This window comes from Prionailurus bengalensis, chromosome C1 (assembly GCF_016509475.1).
Source record: "Prionailurus bengalensis isolate Pbe53 chromosome C1, Fcat_Pben_1.1_paternal_pri, whole genome shotgun sequence".
Classification (NCBI taxonomy): Eukaryota; Metazoa; Chordata; class Mammalia; order Carnivora; family Felidae; genus Prionailurus; species Prionailurus bengalensis.
The window spans coordinates 65184835-65199998 of NC_057345.1; the positions used below are offsets into that span (position 1 = coordinate 65184835).

Genomic DNA, 15164 nt, shown 5'->3' on the forward strand with positions numbered 1-15164 from the left:
GCGTGCAACAGAGCACTAGTAGGGGAGGGGCAGAGAGAAGGAGAGACAGGCTTCACACTGCCAGTGTACAGCCCAATGTGGAGTTTGAACTCATGTACTGTGAGATCATGACCTGAGCCAAGATCAAGAGTCAGACGCTTAATCAACTTAGCCATACTGGTGCCCCATTATTTTTAAACAATAATATAACCTATTTCCCAGCTCTATCCATTAAATAGACCTAGAAACAATGATCAAGCCAGCATCAAGTAGGATTCCTACAGTCAGGCTATCATCTCCACAATTTCCTAATAAAAGAAAGCAGGACTAATTCTAGGTCTGAAGAGGAAAAATACAAGACAATCCTAGAATTTCCTTGTCAGAACAGGTAATGAAGAAGCTATCAAAAACTACTAGAATCTTGTTCAAAGATCCCAAAATCCAACCTGAATAAGTTACAACTGACCAATGGGCCAATCTGAACACTAATAAAGTCAATAATATCAATGTACTGAAGCATAAGAAAATAAACGAAGAATCAAGCAGTTATACTGCCTCTTCCATATGTACCTTAGGGGGAAACAAACAGTTGATGGAGAGGGTTACTTTATAGAATAGTCTATCAAATAAGTAAAGAAGAATTGAGGGAATATCACTGTTTTGTAACATCTAATGAATTAATGAATCCAGGCAATGATCGATGGCTACTATGTCAAAAAAAAACAGAAAAGACCACCAGACTGATGAAAGTACACATGAAGTAAGTCCTGCCCACCCTAACAAATCTGAATCTGGTCAATTATCTAGATCTACTATTGATTTACAGAAAATGCAGGTAGCAGAAAAACAGAGTAAGTGATAACAATTATCTAGACCCACTATCAATTTACAGAAAATTCAGGGAGCAGAAAAACAGAGTAAGTAACACCAGAGAGAAGCAAACAAAACACACACAGTGGTAAATTCTAATGACCCAGTTTTTCAGCAAAAAAAGTTCTATGAAGAGGAAAAAGGGGGTGGGGATGGAGGAAAGGAGGAAATCTATTGTAATTTATGATTGGGGGAAATGTGAACTGAGTGTATATTTGTGTAAAGGATTACCTTTTTATAAACATGATAATAATACTCTGTAATGTCTGGGACTTGCCCCAAAATAATCCAGGATGGAGCTGAGGTGGGTAAGAAGTATAAATCAAAATAAGATTACAACAAACTGATAACTATTGAAGCTGGGTAATAAGTACATGTAGGTTCATTATACTACTCTATTTTTATATGTGTTTTAGAAATTTCTTTTATTAATATACTACATGTTATATAGAATTCATTATACTACTCTATTTTGCATGTTAAAATTTCTTTTATTTTTATTATGTGTTAATATATATGATATATATTAATATATAACGATTTAACAATATATTGTTTTTTTAAAAGCCCATAAACTTCACTTGTTAATTAAAAGAAACCAACAGGGGCGCCTGGGTGGCGCAGTCGGTTAAGCGTCCGACTTCAGCCAGGTCACGATCTCGCGGTCCGTGAGTTCGAGCCCCGCGTCGGGCTCTGGGCTGACGGCTCAGAGCCTGGAGCCTGTTTCCGATTCTGTGTCTCCCTCTCTCTCTGCCCTCCCCCGTTCATGCTCTGTCTCTCTCTGTCCCAAAGGTGAATAAACGTTGAAAAAAAAAAATAAAAAAATAAAAAAAAAAAAAATAAATAAAAGAAACCAACATTCTCTGAAGGATAGGAATAATTTAAAAATTCTGGTGTTCTCATTCTGTAACCTGATCTGTATGATACCTAGATAAATACACAGGTATATATATTTTTATATAAATAGATAACTTACTGATGCCTCTTCAATAGCAGTGTTCATGTGGCTATGAAAACAGGATCGGTCATCATCTTCATCCATATACACTGGTGGTTCATGGGAAGTCATGAAAGTGGAAGGTTTAAAGAGATGCTTATTAAGGGGGTGCTGTCGTCTGCTTGTGGAAGACTAAGCGAGAAAACAAATTTTTAATTTGGACATTGGAAAATCATTAAAAGAATCAAAGATACTAAAATACACTATTACTTCCTCCATGTCTATCTGTTAAAAGCATCCTGGCTCTACCTTTCAGTACATGCTTATGTGGTTGTTTTTTCTATATTATCTGCATTTTTAAAGCACAACCAGATTTACAAAAAAAAATGTAGGGGCGGGGTCCACATCAGGCTCTCTGCTGTTAGCACTGAGCACTGCTGATACTGTGTCCCCCTGACCCCCATCTATCCCCTGCTTGTGCTCTATCTCTCTCAAAAATAAACATTAAAAAAAAAAAGACATCGTAAGTTTATATTTTTTAATTTCGGATTCAATTTAAGGACTTTGGGGATTTTACTTCTCCTTATTGATCTTAAATATGTATCTTCTTTCTCCCATGCTGAGAATCCTAGATATCAGTGACATGCTATCTAGCTTATATTTGTATCTCCAACATTGACCATACTCTTGACATTCAAATGCTGAACTCCTCTTACAGTCATTGTATAGAAGATCCGAGAGGATGAAGTAGCCTAAGCCAGATATAACATGATCAAGTAAAAAAATTTTCCACAACATGATTAATGTCTAAAACTACTAACACTGATTGATTGCTTACTGTTTGTCAATGTCATTTAACCCTCACAACGTTACTATGAAGTAGTTATTATCACCTCTAATTTAAAGATGGAGGTTAAGGTTCTTGTTCAGGGTGTTACAACTAGACAGTGGTAACACCAAGATTACAAACTGGGCCTGTGTGGGTCCAAAGCCCTCACTCTCAAACCACTATGTAGACTTCCTCTCTTCATAAACAGTAGAGCCACAAAGAATAACCTCAGCTACAGGCAGAACCATCACTTCATCTGTTTCAAGATTTAAACTCCAACCGTGGCAAGGAATCATTGCGTCTATGGCTGGGCTAGATCTCTACAGTCAACAGTCAAAATGTTAATTAACTTAGAGTTCAGTGCATTCAGGAGGGAATACGTTCAGGTTTCTTTAGTATTCCTTTTGTTACCATTACTAGTCTTAGCTGTGAAAATATAAGGTACCCAACACATCTAAAGTTAATTTGGAAATTAATCATAAAAATTAGAGCTATTAAACTGAAAACTGTTTATCAAGGTTCCAACATTCCAAAGGTATAGGATGAACTCTATATGTGATATAAGTAATGCTATACGGGGGAGGTGGGGGAGAGGAGGGAATCCAAATTATTTAAATCAACTGAAAAGTTAAAATGAGCTTCCAAAACTTGGTAACAAGACAAAAAACAAAACTTGTAAAACATGGAGCTGTACAGACAATATTCTTAATGTAAAACTATGTAAAACAGCTTCAATAAGGAAACTAACAGCATTAGATATACTCTTAGCTTCTTATGTGAAGGAAGGCAGTAGTGGTAGAGGGCAAATAACAGGATGATTTACTAAGGAAATGAAAGAGGCCACTTATGTGCTTTATTTTTTGCAATTAAAGCAAAAAACCGTCTACAATTTGATGCAATGGTTTATGTAGGAGAGGAACGACAGCTTTTTTACTGTACAGAATAGAACAGAATAGTGGGAAAAGGGCTGGGATCAGAATCAGAGGATCAGTCGTTCTCAGACTTATTAGCTATATGACTAGACAACTGACTCAATTTACTTTAAGGCCTAGTTTTTTATTTATTTTTACAATTGTATTTTTAAGTAATCTCTACACCCAACATGGGTCTCAAACTCACAACCCTGAGATCTAGAGTCACATGCTCTACCAATGGCATTGGCCAGGCACTCAAGGCCTAGTTTTCTCATCTATAAAAAGACTGTACAACAGCACCTGGTCCTCAGCTTCCAGTAAGAAGAGTAAAAACTAGCTATTAATATTATTATCAGTAAAGTGAAAGTGATAACACTACCCACACTTCTAGAACTGTAGTAAGAAATAATATATTTTAATAAACATTTCTATTTTTGGATTTACATAGCATATCTAAAAACAGAAATTGATTGTGTTTATTAAAAAGTCAAACATTCTAAAATTTGTAACATCACAAAGGTCTTTCTGATATACCCTCAATCTAAATCTTCCAAGTAGCACCCATTCACATAAACTAACCTACTCCTAACAAAATAACAAATATAAAGATCATTCAATTTCACTGAGCAGCAATAATGGAAACCTACACTGTGTCCATCCCCAATATAACAAAATGCTTAGAGTAAGTCAGATTTTAAAAATAAAACAACTTTGTTCTGATAAATGTATACACTTTTACATAGCAATTCTTTAATAAGTTTAATCAAAGATCTAAAGTTTACTTTCTCTATTTTCTTTTTTACCTTTTTGGAGTACATATATAAGTTTGGTGTTCTGCCTGGGACTGGAATGCCAGCTTTAGTTAGTTTTATGAAATACTTCTGCACTCGGCTGGCAACCTAAGAAAATATAATAAGCCATTTAACAAAATTACAAGACATGCATTATGTGAATAGTTCTTAAAAATTAAAATATACCTGTGTTATCTTAACGAATGCTAACAATCTAAAATTTATCATAAATCTAGATATAATTTTAAACTGCCACCAAACGCATTTATATGTTAAAATCTAGACAAAAAATCATTAAAATACAGGAAATTTGTTGGACTCCAAAGCTAAACGCATATTTTCAACTTGTGAACACTGCATTAAAAACACATCTATTAATATCAATGGTAATGCAAAGAAGAAAACTGCTATATATTTTTTTAGAAAGACAATCAGAGATATTTACTAAGTATGTCACACATCTATTAGCACAGCCTAACTAAGTACACAACTTGGTGCACTCACTAAACATTCAAGAGACACTAAATACATTATATTCTTATTTTTTAGTAATGATCTGAAGCGGAATCATCTCAAGTTGTTTCTGAAGAAATCAACACAAAATATACAATGCTAAAAACAAAACGTAACAAAAAAAAATCACATATTATAGCACTGTGTAGCTTAAAAATGATGTGGCAAATTTTATGCCAAATGCATTATCCTTCATTAAAAAAACTATCAAAAACAGGCCAGCAATATGCGGCCATCTCCTCAATTACCTGCTTTGCCGTCCTATTGCCCAGTTCATCTGCAATCTTCTGCCAGCGTCGAGATTCTACTTCTTCAGGAGGGTATTTCAGGAGTAGCTGTTCAAGCTTTTTCTAAGACAAATCCAAGACCAAGTTTAATACTGAGTTTCATAAATAAATACATTTACATAAATGAATAAATACATTCACACTTCCTTTTAAACTATAATACACCCCCCACAACTCTGCGGGTTAGGTCACTAGAAATCCTTGATGCGGGAAAAATTTCTAGTAAGGAATTTAAGCTTTACTAGGAAAAATGAGATTAGAGCATAAACCTATGGAAGAACTTAAAGATTCTCTAGTCACTTAAGTAAAAACACAGCACCAAAATTGTTTTTAATTAATTAATAACACTTTATGCATTTTAATGATTTCCACTCACCACCTTTTCTTGCTAGACTATGTTTAGACTTGCCCCATATAGATTTAACAAAAATATCTAAATTCATTTGGATTTAGACAGAAACTTAAACTTTTCCCTCCTTTGTGTGGTCTTCCACTCAAATATTTGATTTTTAAATTCTGAGCTATCCCTTAAATTGTCACACAGTGCTAAAGATGAAGAATAAACTGGATGCTTGAAATAAAGGTTTCCTAAAGCTTTTCGAAAACTGCTAACTTTATTATAGCTTAGGAGTTAATCCTCATATGAAAGAGAGATGTGTCTCAAACCTTATCCATGAACAGTCCTAGCCTCCTAGCCGTATGTCAAAATGTAACAGAACACTCTGGTGTGGCTTTGTCAGCTCCCCTTCATAACAAAAACAAGAATTCACTTTGAGGCACTGTTTTACTTGGCCCCAGGTTTTTCCTCTCTCCCAAAGCTGCATTGCAGAAACTTTAACCCACCCATTTCACTATCTTTTTCAATCTACTTCCCACAACCAAGATTCCCGATTTAAAAATCATCTCCAAATAGGAATTTATACGTTCTCAAAATCCAAAATTCTTGAAGTGGGCCAAAAAAAAAAAAAAAAAAAAAAAAAAAAAAGTATACAGAATGAAGTTTAATATTTTGAATTTTTGGTTAAGAGGGATCACACACAACAATATATACTTTACTCATAATACTGACTCTAATCTGAACCTTTTTTTTAACCTACACAATTCAGAAATATCTATTACCTGTTCCTCAACAGTCCACAGTTGGTTAAATGTTTCAGGTTTGGTATCATCACAAAGGCGTCCTCTTATCATCTGCATATAAAACAAGGCTTTTGTCAAAAATAACAAAGACTACCATTTGATATAGCCAAATAATACACATATTGTGGAATTTTTTTATTAATTTCAAAATATTTTAGTAAATTTATAATGTATAATTTTTTATTGTTTAGAGAATGTTTTCACATTCCTTTATTTCCTTTGGTTTTATACTCCTAGCAATCCTGTGATATAGATGACAACTTCATTTTAAAGAAAAGGAAATATTACATTTCCATTCTGAACCCACATGTCAATCAAGGTTCATCTAAATACTAGTGGCAAGGCCAGGACTCAAATCCTGGTTACATTACACTTACACACAAAGACCTCTTATTTTTAGAATAAACAGTACATGTCACACAGTGTACTAAGCATGTTACATGTACTATTCATTTATTCCTCACACAACTCTACAACACAAGTAATATTAACCCCTTTTTATATAAAAGGAAACTGCAGCTTGGAGGCTTTAATATAAATAACATTTGATGTTCCACCGCTGGTAAGCAATACAGCTGGGATTCCAACCCAGGTTTCTCTTAACTTCGAAGTTCATGTTCCCACTATCTTCAGTGAAACACTGCCTAAATTTTAAGAATACAAATCAGGAAATGTTAACATATTTTATCTATAACTCAAATCTTCCTACTCCAACACTTCATACTGTTTACCTGAGGACGACTGTTTGAGCCTTCTGGACCATCACTCAAAGGCAACATAGAATATGAAAGGGACTCTCCATCCTTCTTAGGATCTAAAGGACTTTTTGGTCTAGCAGGTAAACCTACTAAAAAGAAGACCATGTATAGGATTATTAAAGCAAGACCACCAGATAGTTCTCTATGTAAATTCTTAACATGTAATTTCTTACCTTTATCAAAAACTAGCTTTACTCTCCTAGTATGTCTTTTACGATTTTTAAATTCTCTTTCAAAGTTCCCAAGGCTATTGGTATATTGGTCCCATACAATCTCAGGCAATTGAACAACTCTCTGTGGATATGGAAGCCCTATATCAGCCTGGGGGGAAAAAACGTGACAGTTTAAATTTAACTGAAACTTTCAGAGGACTCCAAATCTAAATTATCATCAACTGGGCACTTCTATTCACTGTTTGAATCCAACAGCCAATAAAGTTAAAGATAATATAGTCTAAACATTAAATAGTAAAAATGATAGCTGGTAAGGAAGAATGAATTTAATGATATAAGCACTATTTTTAGATACAGCTCCAAAAGCTGAACTACATAGACATACTGTACTTTATCACTAACACACTTTAAACATAAATAAAGCCAAGAAAGGATTTTATCTCTAAGAACAGCATATGAAATGTTTTGATTGCAACAGATGAAACTTGACACATGGAATTCATTTTAAATGTACTCCCGTGTTCATGACTTATTCATAAAACAATGAATTATTTTCACAATAATATAACTCTCATCACATATACAAAAAATTATGACACCTTGAGAATCACAGCTACACCTTCATTCTACTTGGAATTAATTCAGTTACTTAACCAACCACCTTTATAGAAGTCATTAGTTGTCATAATTACTAAAAACAGATTATAATCAGTATCTTTTGATAGGGATTTTGGTTACATATATGCATGTTTTTTTTGCCAGAACTCACAGAATGGTACAATTAGAATTTGTGAATTTCACTATATAGAAATTTCACCTTAAAAATGTTTTAAAAAATAATTTTAGTTAATAATACGCATTCTAAAGTAACTTGGTGTGAAGTGTTCATGTCTGCAACTTTAAAATGCATTCTTGCTATAAGATGGAATGATGAAAGATTGATAGATACATACATGATAAAGCAAATACAGTAAAATGTTAATTATAGAATCTAGGGGTGAATATGTGTATGTTAACTATATAATACTTCCAATTTGTCTGTGTACTTAACATTTTCCATAGTAAAATGCTGAGAAAAAATTAGCTCAAAAACTATGAAACTGAAAAGAAAAATCCAGTTTAACTGTTTGACACAGAATTCATAATTTTTATTTTATTTATATTACATTATCACCATCATCATAATAGTACACATTAGTCTAAGGTTCAACTTTTGCAAAATTAGAGTGTCTTTTAAAATAGTGACAGTAATATTGAAGGAAGCTAACAAGCCATAAATGTTCTCTGCATTCTATACAACAACATATACCACAAGTTTCCTCTATTTCAATTAGGAGTTTCTGAATGTCCATTAAAACAAACATATACACGTCAACAACTTATAGCATGGTAAATCTAAAGAAATAGGTAAACTAGGTATAGATGGTCCCCAACTTACGATGGTTCAACTTAGGATTTTTTCACTTTACAATGGTGTAAAAGTGACGTATGCAATAGAAACTGTGCTTTGAATTTTGATCTTTTCCCAGGGTGGCAGTAAGTAGTACAATACTCTCTTGTGCTGCTGGGCAGTGGCAGTGAGCCGCAGCTCCCAGTTAGCCACAGGATCACAAGGGTAAAAAAATCAATACACTGACAACCATTCTGTTCCCATATAACCATCCTCTTTTTAACCTTCAGTATAGTATTCAATAAATTACATGAGATATTCAACACTTTATTATAAAACAGGCTTTGTGTGAAGTAATTTGGTCCAACTGCAGGCTAATGTAAGTGTTCTAAGCACCTTTCAGGTAGGCTAGGCTAAGCTATGAGGTTCAGTAGAATAGGTGTATTAAATGCATTTCGACTTATGATACTTTCAACTTAAGATAGGTTTATCAGGACATAACCCCATCTAAGTTGAGGAAGATTTGTATACATGAATAAACACACACACACAAAAAGGAAAAATCAAACTTCTAAATTAAATCCAGCAGAAAAACTTCTTTGCAAGAAATGTAAGTCATAATTGTTCAAGTGTCTGGATTTAATGTAATTCTGTACACTTTGATAAAAAATTGTTAAGATGGTCAATATCCCATCTCTGCTTCTGAGATAAAGTGAAAGGAAATTCAGTTCTAAATTATACCTGGAAATGGAGAACCAGCAAATAACTGACTGCCTATAAATCTAGTAAATAAGCATAATTGCATATTTTTGCCCAGCAGGGAAAATGAATAAAGTTAAGATCAAGTTTAATAAATCTTTAATATTTACTTTTCTATCACCGTCTGTTTTAGTTGAATCAATTTTAAGTAACCACAGTAAGTGCTCTTTTTGCACCAGCAAATGTTTAATAATGGCAATGCAGAATCAATAAACACCTAAGTGGACTCACTATACAAAGAGGGCAAACAGGATCCTAAAAAGTTTAGAAATTTTAGCAAATCAATATACAGATTCTATACACATGATGATATTCAGTGATCTGAAGCATGGAGAGAAAGTAATGACTGCCAAGGAATAATACAGCTAGAGAAATCCAAATAATAAATTAATGCAACTAAGTGAAACAAAGTCCCCAGGGCTGTTCCCTCAACACCTGGTAGACCACTTTTTGTGACTCATTAAAAACTGGTAACTAATAACTATGTTACAGTGGTCATACTTTATAGGTTTTTTTGTTTTTTAAGGTGAATAAGAAGAATCTTTTTCATAGTTTTTCAGTTTTAATGTTTTCATACAATGCTGATTAATATTACACCTCTCAAATTTATTGAACAATCAGTGGGTCCCTAATTCAAGACACACACTATGGTAATAAATGCACATCTAAATTATCTCCATATTTACATACAAGAAAGTGATAAAACCTTGAATCACTTTCAAATGGTTAACTGTTAAATATGAAAGTTCTGTTTTAAGGAAAAGAGAAAATTGAAAGGAATTTTTACACTAAAATAAAGGACATTATAAAATTAAGTAAAATTTGTATCTTATCCTCATGTCTTCGGCAACCATAACCTTAAAGACATTTAAAATAGTTTTTGTTCTTACCACAAATATTTTCTATCATATTACAAGGGAAATTACAAAAGTAACTTATATTTAAAGCAATTAATAAACCCTAAAGTAATTTTTCTTTTCACTTTATTAATCCTGAAGTCATGAAAGAAGGAATACTCTCAAAGATGGGAAAGGTAACAGGAAAAGATCCTAAAAATGGCTAGGCAATAGAACAAGTTCCTAATATAAATATTCAATTAAAGTTCCCAGCTATTTTCATTGGGGTATATTTTGTGTGTTCGGCGGGGGGGTGGGGGGGGCATCATCCTGCCTTCAGTAGTATGGTTAGGTATAGAAGGGAAAAAAATGAAACACTTAAAAAATATTTACCCATATTAAAAGAATAAATCAAGTTATCACCAAATATATTCTCAGTAACAGTGCTCAAAAACAGTGCTAATATATACCTTCTTCTGGAGTTTCTCCACAAATCCAATGGGATTTTTTAGTGCTTCTTTCTGGTGTTTGCCTAAACTTTCAAGGTCCTGGACTGCTTGAGAACGCTGAGCCTCGAGTACAGCAATCGTCTGTAACAGTCTCTGATAACTACAGAGACAAAGAAAAATACCTCACTAAAATTTTCTAGTAACAACAATAAATTAAAAACTGAGTTCAAGCCATGATCTACTATTAAGCCACACAGTCTTTTTAAAGTTACCTGAAAGAGTTTAGTAAAACATATTACTGGGAATAAATGAGGTCTTCCTGAGTTACGAAGTACCTAGTCAGAAAATATCAGTTAGAGAAAGCAAAGCCTTATTCCCCCATCTTAAGTTTTTAATTCTTGAACCTGAACAAGTACAGAAAATAAGAAGGCATCTTGACTTTCCAACAAAGTCATTAGGAAACTGCTAAATAAAAATAAAATAAAATCATAAGGTGTTAGCACTAGGAGGAATCAGCAAATCCAGTCCCTCTGTTGTACTCTGTTGGGAGTAAGGAATCCGAAGTACATTTTCTTGCCCAGAGTTACAGGAAACTGTCAAATAATTCAGATATGATCTTAGGTGTCATGGTTCTCGTTTACTCTCGTATACTCGTATACTCCCACACAGGAAGTTTACTTTCTAGGCAATTCTTAACTATTGAACACTTTTAAAGAAGAAAGGCCTTAAAGATATTTACTCCCTATCTACAAAGGTCTGTTTAGCACAACTGACATATAGTTTTACCCAGACAAATCTACTGTCTGTCATTATCCTGAAATCTCACGATGGTATGTGTATACTAGTTAATCTCTTTATCTCTCTCTCTTTTTGGTACAAATTGTCCTGCTTCTCTGACTGATGTCTATTTTCACATGTTGATACACATACATATGGAAATGTTACCCCCAAATCCTGAATGTTCGAATACATTGTGCAAAAACAATCAAGAACAAGTCATTCCAAGTTTGCTTCAAACTAAGTGGTTAAGTCCTTAACGTGTAAGTAAAACATAATTTTCTTTATGGCTTCAAATAAATTTCACTCCATTTCCCACTAGACTGTAAACTCCATAATGGCAAACACATCTGAGAAGTTCACGGTTTTATCCACTGTGCAACACACTTCCCAGCATATAGATGATCAATAAATATTTTTTGATTGAACAAATGAATAAACAGATGTTCTGTGCAACCAAAGTCTCTTTTAAGTTCAGAAGTCTGCAAACTAGCAGAAATTTCAAAGGTAAGACAATGTAATTCTAAGGTTCACAGCCATGGCATAATTCCAACATGACATTCTTCACCAGGACACTTTTTAAGCGCCCTGCCTAAAAAACATACGTTATTCTTGTTCTTGAAATGTTTATATTAAGGTAAAAACTGCTAACATTGAAGGGTAAATTCCTCTGAAGCTAAAGATACTTCATTGAAAAGTTAGAACTGAGTTAGAAAGCAAGGACCATACTAAGTCACTCCTGGATAAGTTACAGATATGGAGTCTAAACTCACTTTCACAAAGCCCTCATTTGCTTTGAAATGTATGGAGCATACAAACCCTGCCTATGCTGGCTGTTTCCACCAGGCAGGCTCACCCAGGCTCAATCTTAAGGTGATGGTAGTGAGCTGAGTACTGGAACCTATCCTCTCTACAATACTCTGAACTGCCTGCCATACTTCAACTTCAGAAGTCCTTCCCCACTAAGTGAACAACCGAAGACTTCTCATGGTGTCTCTATAACATGATCTCTGTTTTAAGCAAGAGTTGCATACTTCTGTATCATCAATATAAAAATGGCTATAAGCCTATTAAATTTTCAGCAAACTGTTGAAAGCACAGTTAACAATTAATAAGGAACAAGAACAGAGTTATAGAAAAAATAAGCACAGGCTCGAAAAAAAGTGCTACAGTCAGGGCACCTGGGTGGCTCAGTCGGTTGAGCGTGTGACTTCGCTCAAGTCATGATTTCATGGCTTGTGAATTTGAGCCCTGCTTTGGGCCCTGTGCTGACAGCTCAGAGCCTGGAGCTGCTGCAGATTCTGTGTCTCCCTCACCCTCTCTCTGCCCTCCCCTGCTCTCTCTCTCTTAAAAATAAATAAAAACACTAAAAAAAATTTTTTTAAAAAGTGCTATAGTCAGTTGTTGCCACTAGGAAGAAAGCCTCTCTTTGAAACCTATAAATTGTTAACAATTTTTAGTGTACTTAAAGTATTCCACAATAACTCTGACTTTAAAAAAAATATTTCAACAGAGATGACAAAGTATAATTCTTCAACCTCTATTTGCTTCTCTTTTATCAAGATAAAATGATTATCAAATTGAAAGGCCTATAATAAACATTGGTAAAAGTCTTAAAATCCAGATTAAGTGAAATTAAGAAATATTAAGAAAATTAAGAAATATTGAGAAAATAAATTCAAGTCTTCTAGTCCACCTAATTTGAATTATTTCCTAGAGTATTCAGAGATTTTACCAGTAAGATTACCACATATATCCCCATGCAGAAATGGAAGGAACTGTAAAAACCTGGGGTGACATCTTTAAAAAAAAAAAAATATGAAAAAAATTTTAAAAATATGATACAAGCAAACATATTTTCAATCCCACCTACCCACCCACTTAACCTCCAAAAACAAACTACTGGAAGCTGATCCAGACATCAATCAAGGCAGGATTCATTTGTTCATTAATTTCATAATTATTTACTAAGAGAATAAGATGCTAAAGCTTTAGTAATTATCAAAGTAAATCGGGCATGGACTTTAGGTATAACAGAGGAGCTACAATTACACCAAAGAGGGAGAAAAAAAGCTATATAGGACTGAATGGACAGGATTGGCCATTTTGTTGGGGACAGAGGATGGGTATGTGAGGGTCCATCATACTAGTCTACATTTTTGTAAGTCTGAAATTCTCCACAATGAATTAAAATAAGAAAACTTCAACTTAATGGAGGATGTTACCATTGTATTCCTCCTGGACTGGTCAGATCATCCCTCTTACTATATTCAGTTCTGCTTTACGAGAGACAAACAGGTTCATGAAAAGACAAGATGGATGAGAAAGTATAGAATAAGAAATAACAATAGTGTCTAACATTTACTGAATGTATACTATAAGCCAGACGTTGTATTTTAAGTGTAATAACACAGTCCTCATTATAAACTTGTAAGATAGGTACTATTATCTCTATTTTACAAATAAGGAAACCAAGGCACAGAGTAAGTAATCTGTCAAGATCATATAGCCATTTATTGTGGAGATGTGAGGTAAAGAATGGTTAAAGACTCTAAGAATATTTAGCCAAGAAATTAAATCCTCCAGTAGAATACTGTTTCAATCTTTATTTAATACACAGCTATGCAGAAAAGGAGACAGATTTGTTTTACAGGGTCAAGAGTCAAACAAGAATCAAATTGTGATAAAGGCACAATATGAAGAAAAACATTGTCTTAGTCAAAACTAATAAATGAAGGCAGTATAGCACCCAACCACAGATATTCATACAGATATTTAAAGGAAATTCAAGCACTAAAAATACTCACACTCTTTAATTCCAGTAAAACATGCTACTTTCACACTTTTGCTACTCATTCAACAAAGTAATCTGTAGAATGATTTTTTTAAATGTATATACTTTTGTATGAATGCAAATATAGTAACATCATTCCCACAAGGACAACTCTGTATTAAATCTATCAAAAAATATTTATTTCTAAAAATGAATCCAGTGCTAAAAATAGTAGGCTTACCTGTGGCAAAGAATTGTTAATTTTATTGTCGCATGTCTTCAACATAAGACAACTTTAGCTTTTATATTATGGAATTATATTTGACTAAAATATAAATACTCTTCAATTCTAAATCTAAGTTATTTCACTACCGTTCATTATCCAAGCCCTCTTGAATTCTTTATTTACATCTGTGAATATAACACATTTATATAAAAGAGTATATATAGGTAAAATTTTTGGTGTCTACAAGAGAATACCAAGAAGTTAGCAGTCTAGAAGTTTCATTTTAATGTCCAATTTCTATACACACTTTAAGAGAGACAAAGGAAGAAAGAATAAGATTTTATTTTCAACTAAACGAGAATCTTTCCCAAGAAATTAGATTTCCATTTCTATTGTGGAAACAACTTTTAAGGTTGCATGGCATTTGCTATCTTAAAAAAATAATGAGGGAACATTTTTAAAAACCCAAGTTGGGGGGCATCCTGCCAAAAAGTTGACCTGATTGTTCAGTCATTAAATAGTGTCATTAAAGACAAAAAAATATAGAAAGCTATTCTAGACAAGAGGTCTACAGCCTTTAGCCTGTTTTTATAAACAGAGTTTTATTAGAACATAATCACACTCATCCGTTTACATAATGTCCATGGCTGCTTTTTTAGCAACAATGACAGAGTGGAATAGTTGCAAAGTACAGCTGATCTCCAAAGAAAAGTCTGCTAGGCCTTGCTCTAGATTAAAGATGCAGAGATATGACAATCAAATG

General features: G+C 33.6%; 1 protein-coding gene across 5 annotated transcripts in view; it reads right to left on the reverse strand.

Moving 5' to 3' along the window:
- ZZZ3 (zinc finger ZZ-type containing 3) overlaps positions 1-15164 on the reverse strand; it is a 108087-nt gene that overhangs the window by 13275 nt on the left and 79648 nt on the right. For 3 of the 5 annotated variants that reach the window (XM_043575308.1, XM_043575310.1, XM_043575309.1), the window contains 7 exons: positions 10647-10785; positions 7192-7339; positions 6992-7107; positions 6240-6311; positions 5082-5183; positions 4333-4428; positions 1826-1978 (listed from right to left, as the gene is read on the reverse strand). In XM_043575308.1, the coding sequence (XP_043431243.1) occupies positions 1826-1978; positions 4333-4428; positions 5082-5183; positions 6240-6311; positions 6992-7107; positions 7192-7339; positions 10647-10785 (826 nt within the window). The remainder of the gene's footprint in view (positions 1-1825; positions 1979-4332; positions 4429-5081; positions 5184-6239; positions 6312-6991; positions 7108-7191; positions 7340-10646; positions 10786-15164) is intronic. The other 2 variants (XM_043575312.1, XM_043575313.1) reach the window with 1 other exon arrangement.